Source organism: Armigeres subalbatus, chromosome 2, assembly GCF_024139115.2.
Source record: "Armigeres subalbatus isolate Guangzhou_Male chromosome 2, GZ_Asu_2, whole genome shotgun sequence".
Taxonomy (NCBI): Eukaryota; Metazoa; Arthropoda; class Insecta; order Diptera; family Culicidae; genus Armigeres; species Armigeres subalbatus.
Window position 1 is genome coordinate 46051704 of NC_085140.1, and position 20458 is coordinate 46072161.

The window sequence follows — 20458 nt, forward strand, 5'->3', positions numbered from 1 at the left end:
ACATGAACCCCAAACAGGTGAACTGCATTATGTGTCCAGAGTCAGTCATTCCTACCATTCAAGTCGTGTACAAAACTATTTCAGCAGAAATAAAATTCTTAAAGTCAGGATTTCTCAAATTTTACTGGAAGACGTACAAACTTTGGAAGAGCAAAACGAGTTGGTTAGAAAAACTCACGAACTTTCACATAGAGGAATTTGGGAAAATTTTAAGGAACTGGCAGGAAAATATTACTTTCCTAAAATGAAGCAAAATATCAGAAAATTCATTTTACTTTGTGAAACGTGCAACAAAAATAAATATGAGCGTAAACCATACAAGATTAAACATGGGGAATCGCCCATTCCAAAAGCACCTTTAGAAATCATTCATCTAGACATACTCATATCCCAACCAAACATGTTTCTATCAATAGTAGACAAATTCTCCAGATTTGCAGTCATATTGCCATTAGCTAGTAGGAATATCCAGGACATCAGGAAAACGCTTTTAAAATATTTCAGCACCCACGGTAAGCCACAGCTAATCATCTCAGACAACGAACCAGCAATGAAATCCATTGAGGTTCGGGGACTGTTAGAAGATTTACGGATTCAAATTTATTTCACACCAGTAAATCGTAGCGAGACTAACGGTATAGTCGAAAGATTTCATAGTACTCTCGCTGAGATTTACAGGTGCATCAAGGATAAGTATAATGACTTAAGTAGCAAAAGAAGTTTACATGATTGCTTGCACTCTGTATAACGGAACAATCCACACGGCAACAAAATTAAAACCCAGAGAGATTTTCTTTGGTATAAAAGATGGTGAAGAACGCCCACTTGATATGGATCAAATTTTGGCAAATAGAAACAAGATATACGATGACGTTGTCATGCAATTGGAACGAACCCAGAAAAAGGATCTAGATCAACACAATCAAAATAGAGAAGAGGAACCTGAATTGCAGGAGAACGAGAAAGTGTTCCACAAAGTGCAAGGAATCAAATGTAAAACCAAGAAAAAATTTGACGCGGTTCAAGTTATCCAGAATAGAAATAAAACATTCATAGATAACTCGAATCGCAAATTACATAAAAATAATTTAAAAAGACTTCGTAAATAACGCTTACTATTTCTATTTTTAGGAAAACCATGCTGATCTTAACCATCCTAATTCCACTGTCCATTATGAAGACCACGCAGACGCAGACTATACAAATACAGGACCTTTCGAACAACCCAGGACTACTGACGATAAAAACAGGACAAAGCCTCATCATCAATAGTTACGACAGACTATACCACGAAGTCGACCTTACCCAATACGGTAATGTATTGGTACAAGTTGAAAGAATTATTTCAGGCCTAAGAACTTTTCAGTCCTTTCACGATATAACAGAATTACTGACGAGAAAATTTCAAGATGTTTCAAAATTATACTATAACCTTTTACCACATAGAAGAGCTAGAAGAGGTGCATTTAATTTGTTAGGATCAGGTATCAAATTGATTACAGGGAATCTTGATGAAAACGACCTTATAGAAATAAATCATGATATTCAAAACTTGAAATCAAAAAGCCAATCATTAATTAAACAGAATAACGTACAGGTAGCCATCAATGAAAGGATTGAAAAGCAACTAAACGAGATGACAGAAAGCTTCAACAAACACCAAAATGCAATTGTAAAAGAACTTGTAAAAGCTAAAAATAATAGATTAGAGAACCACAATGTAACCCTTCTCATGCAAACATTCAAAATTTCATACCATTTAGATCAAATTGAGGACTTCTTAGAATCAGTATTTGAAACTATTCAACTTGCTAAACTGAAAATTATTCCCAGAAACTTTCTAGATAAGAGCGAGCTTAAACTTATCAAGGACAAATTAGAAGAACAACACGTAGAGTTCATTAATACAGATCAGGTTTACGAGCTTTTAGATATCATATCAGTCTTCAAAGACAAAACATTATATTTCATCATACTCATACCCCAACTAGAACCTTCCAGCTTCAACCAACTACTCTTAGAGCCAGTACCTATCAACGGTAGAACGATGAAGATACCTACAACATCAGCACTATTCGGAATAAACTCAACGTTTTTCATCAAAATGGATTGTCGAGCAATCGAAACAAACACTTTATGCAACCGGAACGACCTCATGGATGTTTCCACAGATAACTGCTTTTCAAAAATTCTAAGAGGATACCCAGGTAAATGCCCTTTCACCGAACACTCCAATACAACAGTAGTCAAAAGACTCACCGAAAACCACATCATCATCAAGAACACATCATCTATTGAAATGGGTACAAACTGCAATTTATCCAACAGAACACTGAAGGGAACAATACTGATATATTTTTCAAACTGTACAATAACACTGAATAACAAGACTTACAGTAACTTGGAACTGTACAGCAAACCTCATCAACACATCATCCCACTCGACGGAGTTCAGATAGAACACAAAATCGAACACGATATTTCCATGCACAAGCTACATGAGTTGCATATCCATAATCGTCAGAAACTTCCTGACTTAGAAAACGAGAATATCAAATACACCTACACCAGTGTAGGCCTTTCAACTTTTAGTATCCTTTCAGTGCTCCTTGTTACCTCATACATCATTATCAGGAGACGTTCAACAACCATTCCAATAATCGTATCGGGACGATACGATCTTAAAGGGGAGCAGTTACCAACCAACCCACCACGTCACATCAAGTTGGCAACGATAAAACACCAAACATCCTACAAACACTATTTGGCCCGAATCATCAAAAGCATCAACCCCAACAACCACGTGAGCGACCGGCAAACGCATAACAGCCTACAGCACATTTACCTTTTGACGATAAACTGCGGCATCAACAAAATAACATCCGGACAACGACGACAACAGTGATCGACCCTTGGACAGGCTCCGGAAAGTGTAGGTCAGCTAGTTTCAGTTGCATAGGTTAGCTCTAAGTAGAATTGAATATAATTATCATTCTTGGTTTAACAGTGATTTAGAGTAGACGTTCTTTTTTTAAAAACTCATGTTCGAATCCCCGTGATTTAACTTATATATATATATATATATATATATATATATATATATATATATATATATATATATATATATATATATATATATATATATATATATATATATATATATATATATATATATATATATATATATATATATATATAAGAGTTGGTATAAAGATGTTCAAAGTTCATCAAACTAGCTGCCAAGATCATCAAACTGTTGAGTAAAAATGATTGTGCAAGAGAACCTTTTTCTCAAACGAATGATGCAATTGTCGTAATGCGATTGACACTGTTTGATGCATCTTTGTCTAAGACTTGAAACAAAGAACTATCATCGTTACCACTCATATCGCATGTAAGTCGCCTCGCGAAACAAAATTAAAATCATCCAATTTGCAATTTGCTGATATTTTTGCCGCAATTCAACAACAGAAAGCATGTCAAATTTCCCATCATAGTTAGAGTAGGTGTCATCCCATTACGAGACGATGCAGATCTAAAGTTAGGTGATCCTACTCTATTCGTCTCGCGTAAGCAGTATGCCAACAATGCCTAACAATGGTCTATAATGACAGATTATATTACAGGCTTGCAGGTATAGCAAGCCTAATTATGTACGACGAAAACTCGTAGGGTGATGAGTGTAAAAAATATGAATAACCGGAGCTAATTTTTGTACATTTTTCGATTCAATTTCCTGTGCTGTTGAAAGCTTAACACGTGACTGTGATTCAATTTAAATATACCGCCCTATGCTACTAATACTAGTCGTTAAAAACCCAATTTGTTATTAAAAATTAGTTAGGTATACGAGAAAATTTCTTTTTAATTTAGTGCATAATAAGGAAACCAATAGAAACCAATGATTTCACGTAATAAATCTTATTGACAACTTTTGTTTCCACATAAATATAGCTCAATGATAATACCTCGGAAAACTATACCTTTTGTATCTTTATGCAGAATAACAACGACAATTTGTTAAATAACCTAAAGACCAATATTATGTGCTTCGACATGCTGCCTAATCGCGACCTAATGAAACAGTTATCTTGCTTTTCTGTCACAGTTTCTCACATTTATCTTGCATTGCGTCTGTTAGTTTGTTTTCACGTTTGCGTCCACCAACCACAAAACATAGCTAAATGATTTGCAAAGTGCTCCAGTTGAATGCACCACACCACACAACACCGATAAGCATAACAATAAAACCGAAACAATCGAGATGATCGAAGACCGCTTGCTTATTCAATCCCTTTTATTGCAGCACTGGAGCGAGCGCTAACCAAACCAAATCGCATTACTCAACGATTTTGTATTGTGAATCGATTCATACCAATGAATGCCAAATTTGATTTGGATCTCAAGACACATCTGCAAGGCGTATTTGTTATAAACAATCAAGAGATTTTACATCATGTATTCAGGTTCGTGTGAAAGAAAAATTACTTGCCCTGTTAGATTAGGGGACAATAACAGCTTTCTTTTATAAACAAATACAAAAAACCTTATTTCTCGAATAACATAATGAATTACACGTAGCAGGCACAAGTATTATAGTTGGGGTCATCTAAGAGCTTGAACTTGATGCATTTGAACACCATGTGCCCAAAGATTTTCCATCATGTACCAGAAGCCAGTAAGGGAAACGTTGAAAAAGAAGTGCACCGCTTAATCTCTACCGCATGACAAGGGTAGCCAAACGGACGTACTATAGCTTCCTTTTCCTACCTAAAGGGGATCCTTTGTGCATATTTCTAAAGAAAAACTTTATTCATTCCACCTAGCGACAAAGGATAGCTTTCTGGCGCATTAGAAATAGTCAGTCATGAAGATTTGTCTGATGTCTGTATATATGTAAATGATGCTGATGTCATATTAGAAACATAAAGCCAGAACTTGTCGATAGAACCCCATTCCGAACGGTATATGAGGTTATAACCGCATGGCGTTTTAGGTTTAATAATCACGTCTGAATCTCTGAATGATTCTGTTCTTTGAATACATCTGAATTGCGCTGTTTAAATTTAGAAAAGAATATACAGAAACAGCATCTAGCTGACCCTAGTGGCCCTCGGAAGAACAAGTGTCGAAGATTACAAAGCTTTTGGTACAGCTATCTCTCTGTCGATGCAAGTGAATCAGGCAATATCCTACAACAGCAAGACGATGCGACTCATAAGAAATAATGATAAAACCAATTCAAATTTTGTTTTTTACCGGAAGCAATACTATAGAAACGATGAACCGAGCCAATGAACAACGCGGGTATGGGTATGGTGAAAATGTGCTTGCTGCAGTACGCCATATGGTACGGTGGAAGTAGATGACATTGCCAACCATTGGCAGCAAAATGTACTCTCCATTAAAATTTAGATTTTTTGTCCGTAAACCATAAAACAATCAATAAATCAAATCAGGTGAAAGCAATAACTAAACATAAAGTTTCCATTATACTTTGAACATTTTAATCAACAAAGGCAATGTATAATTCTCAACTAAACATTTCGAACTTATTTCACGATCGAAAATTGCGTATAAAATTTGTGACGAAAAATCTAGACTATACTAAATTATATACGTATTGACTCACTGCCATTTTTAAGTGAACTAGTTTGGTTTGTTTTTATAGTTTATCATCTTTTCCCGAGTAGACGTTCAAACGTAGACATCAAACGTTGATTAAATAGCAAAATGAGATACAGACGACAATAACAATATTTTGCACTAAAATATCATGAGGAGATCAAGATATGATATTTGTAAAAAGTAATCAATATCATGTGCCACAAGTTAGTTCTTCTTCATGACATACCTTGATATTTAAATGATTTTTCGGTGTAATGATGTTTTGATGTTGTTGCCTGTTCTTTTATCTCTTATATCAAACAATTCCAAGTTTTGTTATTCTGTTCATGGCTTCTGCCCAGGTTTATATACACTAACAAAAATATTCATTTTTTGATTGTTTTCTACAATGATTGTACTTTTTGTATGGTAAATTTAAAGTTATTAGTATTGTAAATGTGATATCGAAAAGATAAAAATTCTAATTTTCAATATTTATTTGAATTATATGATTATTTATTGTTTCCATTGCGATTTCTTATTTTACTTGTAACAGCCTGTAAAAGCTTGAATTTTCTATGGAACATTTTCAATTGTTCACATGCCGTTTATATTTTTGTGCAAACTGATGCATTAGCTACGGCTTCTCTTTGTAAGCGATCGCGCGATGGCTCACGGTATATTAGATGTCTTCAATAGAAATCTAAAGGCGCTACAACAAGCGTAGCTACTTAATAGCCAAATCGATTCTTCCACATCGAGCTAATAGAGGATATATAATAGAAATGGTGCACCGGACGCGACAATTTTTTTATGATGCAAACATCGTAAAACTAATGGCTTCGATTTTCTCTATTTCTGATCTTTTCTAGTAATGACAGTTTTAGATGAACTAAGTATGAAATTCCCACGATAAGAAATTTAATACAAAATGACGGAATCGTATGTTACCGGATACGTATGTTACACATAACAGCAATTTCGCTGGAATCGAAAAATCGGAAGTCTCACCATGATCTTAGATAACACCGGAATGGAGCATCAATGCACAATGCAAAAGTTTATATCGTTTGTTTTTCCTCACCAGACACAATCTGTGCAGTCGTTGGGGCTTTTAGTTTTATCGCGAAACAATCGAGATCCTTATGCACATTATCTTCAAAGAGCACTAGTTGTGTAACAGAAAAATATGGTGAGGTTTAGTATCTTTTTGTAGCTTTGCCATATGAATTCAAGTAAAACCTGGATTTGTATTTATTTAGCACAATTCCGCTTGCAAGAATAAATGACGTATTTTTATTAAACTCAATATATATCTTTTCAAGCTTTTTTGAGTCTGCTTCGATGGAACTGAAATCTGAATCTGAAATTTGATCGAACAATTGCCTCAAGGTTCTATCCTGTACTAAACAGTTCATGATATTAAAACCCGGGCAGAAGCCATAAACTACATAACAAAACATGATATGGACTAGATCATAACTTCCATAAGATTTACCCAGGCTGTGGGGTCGTGACCCACCACTTTGGGAAACTATGGACTAGATTGAAAGAGATAAAAGAACAAGCAACAATATCATAAATTTGCTCTGAAATATCATTTCAATATCAATATATGCTATGAACAAAAACAAACTTATAGCACGAGATATTGATCACTTATTACTAATAAAATAACATGATTTCCTCATGATATTTCAATCTGAAATATTGATGTTTTCGTCTGATCATTTATCTCTTATATAAATCACGTTCATATTTCATTTTGCTATCAGATCATAATTTGTTATTATTGGGCCAGTTACGACTGCTCGGTAACCACTGGCGGCGCCAGCTATTGTTATTTGGTGGGGCACCACTTGGCGCAAGAACAATAGCCTATGAGAACAATAGTGTGATTGCATCGTGTGGTGCCCCACCTCTGTCTCCGCCAGTGTCGGTAACCATTTCATGAGTATGTATCTTGTGTTGCAATACAATGGGTACACTATGCCCAGAGTGTCGAGAATGTTTCCCACCCGAAAACAATATAGCAGGCAGAGCTTAAAATATTCATCTTCATGAAGCAACTTCGGTCCGAATTTTGACAAACATCGCATGAATATTCAAAACATAGAATGACATAGTCAGACGACTACTCCTCGAACTCATTCATTCGACTGTCACTGAATGTGTTTACTATGTGCAGAAAATAGCATAATTATCATTGTTTATGTTGATGTTTACCGCTGAAAGTGCCTCGCGGATGAAAATCGGATTTAGTCCTGTGTGATAAGTCACTTTACTCATTTGAAACGTGTTCAGATTTCAGATAATTTATCAATTTGTAAAATATACATAAATATTCAATGACTAATATTCAACTGAATATTGACCGTCCAGAGAAAAGATATTTTAGTTACTAGATAAAGATTGTCGCTGTCGTCGCTGTCCGGAACATCTTTTGCTGGCGAGGATAGGGGAGCTAAATGTCAAAGAAGGAAAATCCATACGATTTGACAGGTATGTACCACACATGTTTCGGACAGCAGAACAAAGGGAACCGAAGCGACAATCTTTATCTAGTAACTAAAATATCTTTTGTCCAGAGCCGACTATGAATGTGTCGGAAGTGAACTGACAAATGAAGAAAAATGGACTTCACAAAAAAATTTCGATTATTTTACACTCTGATAGCAGGAAGAAAAAAAAGGAAAAAGAAAGAGGGAAGATAGAAGTAGGAACTAAGAAGGAAGGTGGTAAAAAGAAGAAATGAGGAAGAAAAAATAATGTAGAAGGAAGGAGAGAGAAGGGAGAAGGAATAAGAAAGCATAATGGTAGAAGATAGAAGGTAGAAGGAAGAAAGAAGGAGGAAGAAGAAAGGAAGACAGAAGAATGAAGAAGAAAGAAGGAAGAAAAAGACAGAAGAAGGAACACAGAAAGGAAAAAAAAGGAGAAATAAGAGGGAATAAGAAAGAAGGAAGAAAGGAAAAATTAGCAAGAAAGAAAAAGGAAGAAGGAAGAGGAAAAAAGAAGGAAAACGTAAGAAGGAATGAATAAAAAGGAAGAAAATAGATGAAAGAAGGAAGAAGGGAAGAGGAAAAAGAAGGCCAAAGGAAGAAGAAGGAAGAAGACAGAAAAAAGAAGAAAGAAAAAAAGAAAGAAGAAAGAAGAAAGGAGGGAAGAGGGAAAGAAATGAAAGGAAGAAGGAAAAAGGTAGAAAGAAGAAGAAAGAATAAGTAAGCCAGAAGGAAGAATGAATATGGAAGAAAAAGGACTAAAGAAGGAAAAATGATAAGAAGGCGGGAAGAAGGAAGATGGAATGAGGGAGAATAAAAGTTCAAGAAAAAAGGAAAAAGAAACAAAAACCGTTCGGCCTAATGTTCATTCGGCCTAACGACCTAATGGTCTGATACCGTGTGGGGTCACTCCCTAAAACACGTTATTTGCAAATTATTATTATTTATTTATTCAGACTAAGGCCGAAGTGGCCTGTGCGGTATATAAGAGTCTTCTCCATTCGGCTCGGTCCATGGCTACACGTCGCCAACCACGCAGTCTACGGAGGGTCCGCAAGTCATCTTCCACCTGATCGATCCACCTTGCCCGCTGCGCACCTCGCCTTCTTGTGCCCGTCGGATCGTTGTCGAGAACCATTTTCACCGGGTTACTGTCCGACATTCTGGCTACGTGCCCGGCCCATCGTAGTCGTCCGATTTTCGCGGTGTGAACGATGGATGGTTCTCCCAACAGCTGATGCAATTCGTGGTTCATTCGCCTCCTCCACGTACCGTCCGCCATCTGCACCCCACCATAGATGGTACGCAGCACTTTCCTTTCGAAAACTCCCAGTGCGCGTTGGTCCTCCACGAGCATCGTCCAGGTCTCGTGTCCGTAGAGGACTACCGGTCTAATTAGCGTTTTGTAGATAGTCAGTTTGGTACGGCGGCGAACTCTATTCGATCGGAGCGTCTTGCGGAGTCCAAAGTACGTACGATTTCCAGCCACTATGCGTCTCCGAATTTCTCTGCTGGTGTCATTTTCGGCAGTCACCAGTGAGCCCAAGTACACAAATTCTTCTACCACCTCGATTTCGTCACCACCGATGCAAACTCGCGGTGGGTGGCTCACATTGTCTTCTCTTGAACCTCTTCCTATCATGTACTTCGTCTTCGACGTGTTGATGACTAGTCCGATCCGCTTAGCTTCCCTCTTCAGTCTGATGTAGGCTTCCTCCATCTTCTCAAAGTTACGTGCCATAATATCTATGTCGTCGGCGAAACCAAATAGCTGGACGGACTTATTGAAAATTGTACCACTCGTGTTAATCCCTGCTCTTCGTATTACCTTCCAAAGCGATGTTGAATAGCAAACACGAAAGACCATCACCTTGCCGTAACCCTCTGCGGGTTTCGAAGGGACTCGAGAATGCCCCTGAAACTCGAACTACGCACATCACCCGATCCATCGTCGCTTTGATCAACCGTGTCAGTTTATCCGGAAAACCGTGTTCGTGCATTAGCTGCCATAGCTGGTCCCGATCGATTGTAACATATGCGGCTTTGAAGTCGATGAATAGATGATGTGTGGGCACGTTGTATTCGCGGCATTTCTGCAGTACTTGGCGAATGGCGAACACCTGGTCCGTGGTGGAGCGTTCGCCCATAAAACCCGCCTGGTACTGCCCCACGAACTCCCTTGCAGTAGGTGCTAGTCGACGGCATAATATTTGGGAGAGTACCTTGTAGGCGGCGTTCAGCAATGTGATTGCGCGGTAGTTGCTACAATCCAGCTTATCGCCCTTTTTGTAGATGGGACACACGACACCTGCCATCCACTCCTGCGGCAAAACTTCCTCCTCCCAAATCTTGGTAATGACCCAGTGCAGCGCTCTAGCCAGTGCCTCACCACCGTGTTTAAATAGCTCTCCTGGTAGTTGGTCAACCCCAGGGCTTTGTTGTTCTTCAGCCGAACAATCTCCTCCTGGATTTCCTGGAGATCCGGAGCCGGAAGTCGCATGTCCTGCGCGCTTTCTCCCAGGTCCATCACCATACCGCCATCTTCGTCTGCCACATCGCCATTCAGGTGCTCTTCGTAGTGCTGCCGCCACCTTTGGATCACCTCACGCTCGTTCGTAAGAAGGTTCCCGTTTATGTCCTTACACATATCAGGCTGTGGCACGTGGCCCCTACGTGAACGGTTTAACTTCTCATAGAACTTTCGTGTGTTATTAGCGCGGTACAGTTGCTCCGTTTCTTCACGGTCTCGATCTTCCTGCTGGCGCTTTTTCCTCCGGAAAATCGAGTTTTGTCTGTTCCGCGCCTGTTTATATCGTGCTTCGTTCGCCCTCGTGCGGTGTTGCAGCAATCTCGCCCATGCTGCATTCTTCTCTTCCACTAACTGCGCACATTCGCCGTCATACCAGTCGTTTCTCTGATCCGAGGGCACCGTGCCAAGTGCAGCGGTTGCGGTGCTACCAATGGCGGATCGAATATCTCTCCAGCCATCTTCGAGAGACGCTGCGCCTAGCTGCTCTTCCGTTTGGGACTGCCACTTCCAGCTGCTGCGCGTAGTCTTGGGCTAGTCTACCGTCTTGTAGCCACCCAATGTTAAGCCGCGGCATCCGACTTCCATGCGTGTTGTACACCGTCCACCGTCGAGAGTTTTGTGCGCAGGCATACTGCAACGAGGTAGTGGTCGGATTCATTATTCGTACTGTGGTAAGTGCGGACGTTCGTGATGTCGGAGAAGAATTTACCGTCGATTAGAACGTGGTCGATTTGGTTTTCCGTTTCTTGGTTATTAACGTTATTTGCAAATACAGTATCGATTTTGCCACTCCCCAATTTTGTCTACCCCCGATGTTATCACGTTTTCGACCCGATTTTGCCACCCCAAAAATGTTTGAACATTTTAGACGTTCTTTTTATTTTTGTAAATGATACCGCAAACAACAATGATTTACATGAAATTACTTTCACCGCCTGGGGTTTATTATGAACTATTTCTGAGTACCTGTCAACAATTTTCGACAAGGTTTTTCGACAAGAAATTACGTTTTTTTTCGAATGTTTGCGATGAACTATCGAAAATTCTTGTCATACCCAGTTAAAATTTCATAACTAACCAATCCCGTTCATACATTCCCAACACGGACATCAAAATCATGTAAGTTACGGGCCTTTTGGCCCACCGCTTCATTTTATTTTGGGCATAAAAAGGCGCGTCATTGCTGTTCGAGAATCCACAATGAGTGAACACGGAGATTGGGAACGGAGATCTAAAAGAACTGTGGCGTCGGTAGCGGTCCCAGCATCGATGATGGTGGTTCCTGCATCTATAGCGTTTCAGCGACAAACTATCGGGTGGTTGTCGTCGGTGTCAGCGGTACTACAGTAAAATTTTCTCGCATGGTTTTCCTGCAGCAAGTTGCCTTTGACAACAGGACCATAAGCGCGCATGGGAGAGAGGCCCTGCAAAAATTTATTTGCATGGATGGCGTCAGTGACAGCCAAGTTGAATTTTTACTAAAGATTCTGATTTTGGTTTTGTTGCTTGTGGAAGCAGAAACACGCGCGTGCATCGGAGGAAGACGCTGCAAAAATGTGATTCGCATGGATGGAATCAGTAGTAGCAGTCAACCAACTAGGGTCATAATCTTGAGAGGAAATTTTACATGACGGCTTTTCATGCCATGCGAATAAATTTTTACAGCGTCTTCCTACGCGCGCTCTTAACTATGCTACGGACGGCAACATTCTGTCGTTGTCAATCGATTAATTTGCACTTTGAGCAAAACTCGTCTCGGCTCAACCATCCCTTGTTTAGAATGGTGGTCCTGATAAAAACCGATTAATTTCCAATAATGCGCCTTCTGAATCACTAACAGCAACCACTCAGTTCAGCTTTTTACGCGACTATACACACTTAGTTTTTATTTCTGCAGCTCGGCAAAAATCCGCACAGCCGTGCGTCAGCAAAATGAAAAACTGATATTTCAGCAAAAATGACGTTTGTTAGCTGATTTTCAGCAAAATATTTGCTGATTTTCAGCAATTTTGACAGAAATCTCGGCAAAAACCATGTTTGCTGGGGCACGGCTGTGCGAATCTCGGTAAAAGTTCAACATTTTGCTGAGATCCCGTTAAAAAAAATTAAGTGTGTACCATAATGCTTTGAATCACCCCTCTTGACACATCCTGTGCCAATATAATTTTTATGGTGCACACTTAATTTTTTTTTTACCGGGATCTCAGCACAATGTTGAACTTTTACCGAGTTTCGCACAGTCGTGCCCCAGCAAACATGTTTTTTGCCGATATTTCTGTCAAAGCTGCTGAAAATCAGCAAATAAGCTCCCGAAAATCAGCTAACAAACGTCATTTTTGCCGGGATATCAGTTTTTATTTTGCCGGGCAGACGGCTGTGCGGATTTTTGCCGAGCCGCAGAATTAAAAACTGTGTGTGTGGACCTGATAAGAACCGATTAATTCCCAATAATGCGCCTTCTGAATCACTAACAGCAACCACTCAATCCTGCTTTTTACGCGACTATACCATAATGCTTTGAATCACCCCTCTTGACACATCCTGCGTCCACTATAATTTTTATAAGTTGATCTTAGCAATCGATGTTTATTTGAAATTTTCAGTGAAAACATTTGACTGTCATAAGTTTGTTTGGAATTTTTATGTTCATGAAGCATGGTTTCATATTTAAAAAAAAATGTTAGGCCATAATTATTTTCTAGGTTTGCTAGGTGCCCGATTTAGGATAACTTTACAGAAAAAATAAACAGTGAGTGAGTTGGCAAAGATAACACGCTTCTGGGGTTCCTACGCATTTGGATATTCTTCACGATTTTCGTGCAAGAACACGCGCGTTGAACAACAGTATGGCAGGGCGTTTTATCTAAACCTGGATTTATTTCAAGATCGTTAATCAATTTGTGGTCACAGACTGCTCGAATGCTGAAAATCACAAGGTGGCCTTTTACATGATCTTAAAATCTCTGAGATAATCTGGGAGTAACTTATTCATTCATAGTTGCTTATGGAGTTCGTCCTATGTCCTATTGCCGGGCCAATTAGTGTAGAAAGGTGTGAGAGGGTGCTTTATAAACCCGTCGTACATACGTAATGCATGGTATTTATGCATTCCTCGATACATCCCTGATCCACGCGTATCAAAGCAGGCGTTGCTTTGAACGATAAAGAGTCGTCCTCTTTGGTGTTTGAACTGCCGGGCGAGCAGGTTGTGTGCTGGGCGACAGTTTGTGCTCAATTCGGATTTCACAAAAGGGGGAAACGATTCGAATTTTCAGCTAAATATAAATGTGCAATAATGCAATATTTAGAGAAGGAATAGCGGTTGGACATTTTTTAAGCTCCATTACAGAAAAAAATGTACCAACAAATCGTATCATAAGGATAATGAAAAGATATGCATCACTCCTACTCCTCTATACGAAATCATAATACGTATGTTAGGACGAACATTAAAATTGACAATTTTTACGCACGCATTCGGCAATATAGAATGTTATTGTCGTAACTTCCAGACTTGAATAGTTCAGCTGCCAGCCAAGAAACATCATTCGCTTCATGCTAAAAAGTGGGAAAAGTATTGAGAGTCTTGTCATACTAAAACAAATTACTTCGTGATTTGTGCTATTATCTCGTGGTGTATCATAATTCTTAGATATTATGATACACAAGAAATTTAAAAACGAATACACGGTCCACTTCCGTCTCCGCGCACTGTCCACTTCCGCATTGAATCGAGAGAGTTACATGCTCACATAGAGCCGATAATATAAAGTAAGCTTTACAACCGTCCGCTAAGCTGTGAAGAAATGGTCATTCAGATCATTCGATATGGGATCATGTGAAGATGTCTCGTGAGCATGTCGAAGAGGTACGAGACTTCGTTCCAGTCCGCCAAATATTTCTACGGATTCCTAAAGAATTTTCCAACTGTTTTTCAAAACATACCTAATTTGATATTTTACCAAATTTGACAGGTTAAAAAATGGATCTAATTCTTGGATACCAAGATATGATATATTCATGAATTAAGCTCACAGCTATGTCAAATTCGATTTACCCCTTGTTAATTATAGCTCTCGTAAAAAGCTGGATAATTTGGATTTGCAAGAAAATTGTGGCCTAAGAGTTGCTTTCTCTAATGATTCCCAATCGATGGTAATTCAGACGCAACCCTTGCAGAAAGTTCTTCACTGCTGGTGCAAGACACCATTATAACGAAACAGCCAACCGATAGTTCAATTGTTGCGAGGAAATTTCACCAAGAGTGCTGCTGATGCTGAAAACGACGACCCACGCCGTCTGTGGGAATAAAATATAATGCAGCAACGCCTGGACCGCTCTCCACAGCACGCTTGGTGAATTACGACAGTGTCCAAAAATGGCGGCCACAATGGCCGTGCTAGCCCTTACCTCGCGTTTTTGCTTTTACAAATTTAAATTTTTTGGCGATTCGCACATCTGGAAACCATTTTTTCGTGTATGCTGCATTGCTGCAAGTGAGCAATGGTGAAAAATTCTTTTCGCTTTTATCTATCGTTTACTTTTCGAGTCATGTGCCCCTGAAAACGCTTCGTAGTTTTTAAATTGGATTCCAACGCGATTCACCTTAAAGTCAAGTACACATCGCATGAATAATTTTCACACATCACGGTGACACCACAGATAACAGATATTGAGGCTGTCATCCGATACGCGTGTAAACATCCGCAACCGTTAATTCAAATGTATTTTAATTTGAGACCGCGTTTGGCAATCGATTGGAGATGGCGCAAGGATCATTGTTATTGAAAACGCAGCCCGAATGCGGCTGTCAAATCCATTGGCTGCGTTCGACGGTTGTTAATCAGCTGCGTCCGTATGTACTGCCGCAATCAGTTGAGTAGATGGCAGTAGTTGGCCAACGTATATCAATTCAAAAGTTTACACAGGATTTTGCATAAAATTTGTTCTAGCATAAATATCTGTTATCTGTGGTGACACCTTGGCCGAATCTGAGAGAAAATAAATTGTATGTGAGAGACGCACAGTCGCTGTGTATTGTCTCACATACGCATGATATATGAAAATGACTTCGCCCCTTGCTTCGCCCGAACTGTCAAAGTCCAGTCTAATCGCCATGATGGTGATCGTTTCCAGAATGTATCCCCCAACAGATCATATTTTTGCCTTTCTCGTACAACAAAGTTGTACCGAAAGGCTATCATTTCACTCCGAAAACGTACTCGGAGACCCATAGTGTTATATACCAATCGACTCAGCTCGACGAGCTGAGCAAATGTCTGTCTGTCCGTGTGTATGTGTGTGCGTATGTGAATGTGTGTGTGCACAAAAGCTAAGAAAAACATTAGACAACTTTTCATATAGTAATCCTTAACCGATTTTCTCGCAACATGTTGCATTCAACAAGGAACAAAGCCTTGTTGATCACATTTGATAACGATCGAACATTGCATTTAAAAGTTATTAAGCAAATGGTACATCGATCTTTATAAGCGCCATTTAAGGTTGATGTCCTGCTAAATGCGATAAAGGCAGTACCGCCATTCGGTGAATTAAGTTGGTTTTATGGAAATTTTAACTCTTGTTTAGATGGCGAAACAATACAAATGTGCAAATATAATCATCGCAATTTGTTTTGTTGATCGAAATAGTTGGAAAAGCCTCTGAAGAAGTATGAAAAGTTGGCTTTCTATATTTACTGCCACCTGTAGAGGCTCACACAAGTGTAAAGTGGTCCAGAGGTGGTGGTGGTGGTGGCGATGTGGGGAACAACGAAAGTGGTATGGTGGCGAACATGTAAATACACGACCAGGACATATTAAAAAATATAGCATCACTCCCCTGAAATAAAGATGATGCCCATATAGATTTTCTCCCTTTCGCACTTTCTTGATGAATCCGTAAAAGTTGTCCACGTTGCTGCAGGTTTGAACCGGCCTATGTTCGTGACACAATGTCAATCATCGTGACACATTGTGTCGAGCTCGTCCTTGAGATCATCAATGTATCAATGAGCGTTGAATGAGTAGCACAGTAGTCCAGACATGACTATCCCATCCGGGTACACTCCGCTAAACAAGCTGATCAAACAAATGCCATTCATTGAATCGATTATTGTAAGAACCTTTACCTTGCAAACGGAGCAAACACCTAAATCACAGATAACAGACATTAAAGCTAGAACAAATTTTATTGAAAATCCTGTGTAAACTTTTGAATTGATATACGTTGGCCCACTACTGCCATCTATTCAATTGATTGCGGCAGTACCTAAGAATGCAGCTGAATTACAACCGTCGAACGCAGCCAATGCATTTGACAGCCGCAATCGGGCTGCATTTTCAATAACAATGATCCTTGCGCCATCTCCAATCAATTGCTAAACGCGGTCCCAATTTAAAATACATTTAAAATAACGGTTGCGGATGTTTACACACGTATGGGATGCCAGCCTCAATATCTGTTATCTGTGCCTAAATGCAATGCCTGGCACCACGTGTATGTATGCCAAACGGTCTCCAACAAGCGGCAGTGGATCGACATTTCAAAGTCAAAGACGATCTCATTGTCATGGCACTCTGCAGTATACCGCTGCGGGCCCATTGAAGAATCCGAAAGAACTCGCATAATTACCGCTTCGAATCCACCCTCCCAGAGATGGTTTTGCCAAGGTCATACTTCGAATTGTAATAGCCCCGGAGACATAACCAGCCGCCAACTACTATCAATGAAATCGCAATACGTTCATTGTTTCTGCAATTGACTATCGAATCGTGATTCTAATAAATTAAATAATCTGATGCAGAGGCCGGAATAAAAGCGAGAGTCTGGAACGTCGCTTGTAATTAGCCGCCGTTATTGTTAAGGTGAGAATTTTACTATCATGGTAGGTATCGTTCTAGAAGGAGTGCTTCTACCCTTACGTACCGACTGACAACAAACTGTCCGATAGTGAACGTGACTCGTTGGGTTTGAACGATCGAAACGTGATTTGAACAAAATCGCGATTCCGCTCATCGTCTATCACTGATCGTTCGATCGACCGATCTGCTGTGTTTGGGGCAGACGTTCGATAATGATACGGTATGTTCCAACACTGTCGTCAGCTGCTATGTACTCTGAGATTTATAGTTACTGCTAACGGTATCATATGCATAAAAACAAATAGCTTATAATCGGGTAATGACGAATGACGAGCTCGATGAATGGTTACACTTATGTAAGCTATTGATTGGTATTATTTAAGAACATTACAAACATGGGTTGATCCAAGGGTTGATCGATATCAAACAAGAGGATAATCACGGAGAATGTGACTTTGATTGATTCTAGTATCGTTTGAATTCTTCGTTTATTTTTTTGTTGATTGTGTTTTTTGTTCTTTGCAAATCTTTACCTACATATTAAATATTATACGTGATTATACTATGTTCGCACTAGGGCCTTGTAACATGTTATTCGGCTATCTTGACGAGCTTTCTTTTGTCGATAATTTGAATAACATGTTATTCAGGCCGTAGTGTGAACATAGTATTACCTATTCATCTATTGATACAATCAAAGTTAAATGTCTATATTCCGGGTATAAGCCGGGTAATATTAATTCGTATCGGTGGTGACAAAATCGAGGTAGTTGAAGAATTCGTGTACTTGGGCTCACTGGCTACTGCCGAAAATGATTCCAGCAGGAAATTCGGAGACATCATGGCTAGAAATCATACATACTTTGGACTTCGCAAGAGGTGGAGGTGGAGGCAAGAGGTGGAGAGGTGCAGATATCAAACGGTAGTGGAGAAGGTGAATGAACCACGAGTTGCACCAACTGTTTGGAGAACTATTTATCGATCACATCGCGAAAATTCGACGACTGTGGTGGGCTGGGCACGGGCCAGAATTTCGGACATTAACCCGGTGAAAATGGTTCTCGATAACGATCCGTGGTTGGCGACGTGCACCCAAGTTGAACGGAGAAGTTTGAATGGTTGAGGTACTGCAAAGGCCACTCCGGCCTTAGTCTGAGGAAATAAATGTCTTAACTCCACCAGAACAGGGATGTTTGGGCACCAGGGTTTACAGAAATCGCTCACAATAGATAACGAATAACGATAAAAGAAAGGCAAAAACAGCAGAGCCGAGAACGTTGATGCGGCCAAGCTGATAAGAAAGATGATAAAGGCTTATGGTGCTGAATGCCGCGAAAGTTGGAGCCTAGTAGCAATCGGTACCCAACGTACTCAGTGCGCTACGTGCTGCTTGCAAAGAGCAAGGACACAGCCGGAGAGATAGGAGCGTAAGGCAGGAAGCTTGGATCGCATTGAAACGAGCCATTAAGCTTAGCAAGTGGTGATGCGTATCGAGTCATGATGGGGAAAGGTTCAAAGGCTCGTTGACGCCAGCTGACATGTGCCGAAAACTTCTGAATAAAATCGAGGAGGATCTCTCTAAGAAACACGCCCCAACCACGTGGATATTGAATCTGCGAACAATTTATTTTCGGGAGTGCTGATGCTTGTGACGGCACAAACCAAACTGATCCGATTGGTTTATTTTCTCATCTATATCAGATCTTGTGTAGTATTACTTCAAAAGCTAAACGAGAACAACGCAAACTCTTTCGTTTAACGGAAATCACATAAATTCATCGATACACTTTTATTAAAAACATATCAGTGCTACACCGTACAGCGGAGAATGAGTATCCAATGACGAGCTGGTAGAAGCTGTAAAGCGCCTGAAAATTAAGAAATCCACCGGGCAGTCTGGCCTCTTATAGGCTTATATACCTGCTAGACATAGTTGGGAAACTTCCGCAGAGGATCACCTTCAAAAGACTGACTAAGTGTACGGAGAGTGAGCGTGGACTGTCAACGATGCAATTCGGATGCCGCAAAAGCAGACATCTTGCACGCATACAAAAAAGGATGATATTGAGTACAGATTGCTACGTGCGCCTAAACTTAAGCTTTTTCGGTTTTTGTTTCCTGTAGAACATGAATTGCCCGATCAAAGATAGTCTAGTCCAATCATATAACCCTACACACTAGGGCACATCATATGTCGTATAACGGGCGCACGCCGGCATGGCTTTGGGCTCGACTGCATGACACCCGAACAATCGCCCCTTTCTCATGTTGACCGTTGTCCAGGGCACACGTCGATGTAAGTTACTCTACAGAGCTAGCTATATATATCAGCCGAATCTGATGAATTTGGATACAGCATACAACAGAGTTGTATGGGGGCAGCAGGCACTTTGTCCAAGGGCTTGACGATCCCTCCCCAGGCCATCTGCGAGTTGTGGTGCCTCCCTGCCTAGGTGGGGTTTGACAGTGGGCTCTGTTAAACTTCTATAAAAAGATCTACGATGAATTACATCCACGCAACTCGACATCGTAGCGCTGCAGGAAATCTGCTGGACAGGACAGTAAGTGTGGAAAAGCGGGCACCGAGCGGCTAGCTTCTACCAAAGCTGTGGCACCACCAACGAGCTGGGAACCGGCATCATAGTGCTGGGTAAGATGCGCCAACGTGTGATTGGGTGGCAACCAATCAACGCAAGGATGCGCAAGCTGAGGGTAAACGGCCGTTTCTTCAAATATAGCATCATCAATGTGCACTGTCCAAACGAAGGGAGACCCGACGACGAGAAAGAAGCGTTCTACGCACAGCTGGAGCAGACATACGATGGATGCCCACTAGTAGTCCGAAGCACTTTCTTCCCCGCAAGAATATCCACAAGGCCACATGGAAATCTAATCGACGGTAAATTTTTTTTCCGACATCACGAACGTACGCACTTACCGCAGTGCGAATATTGAATCCG

The 20458-nt window shown here is 40.2% G+C and overlaps 2 protein-coding genes across 2 annotated transcripts in view; one reads left to right on the plus strand and one right to left on the minus strand.

The window, feature by feature from the left end:
- LOC134214342 (uncharacterized) overlaps positions 1 to 4226 on the minus strand; it is a 41976-nt gene extending 37750 nt beyond the window's left edge. The window contains exon 1 of the mRNA XM_062693739.1: positions 4117 to 4226. The gene's annotated coding sequence lies outside the window, so the exon portion shown is untranslated. The remainder of the gene's footprint in view (positions 1 to 4116) is intronic.
- Positions 763 to 2905, plus strand: LOC134208951 (uncharacterized). The gene is made up of 2 exons (XM_062684920.1): positions 763 to 1313; positions 1992 to 2905. The coding sequence occupies exons 1-2, from the start codon at positions 1139 to 1141 to the stop codon at positions 2903 to 2905; spliced, it is 1089 nt and encodes a 362-aa protein (XP_062540904.1). The 5' UTR covers positions 763 to 1138.
- Positions 4227 to 20458: the final 16232 nt, after the last annotated feature.

Bases quoted from the DNA above. Each gene is read 5' to 3' on its own strand.
- LOC134208951 (XM_062684920.1), top strand. From the start codon at position 1,139: ATGCTGATCTTAACCATCCTAATTCCACTGTCCATTATGAAGACCACG. The intron at 1,314-1,991 runs GTAATGTATTGG...TACCCCAACTAG, and splicing joins AGTCGACCTTACCCAATACG to AACCTTCCAGCTTCAACCAA.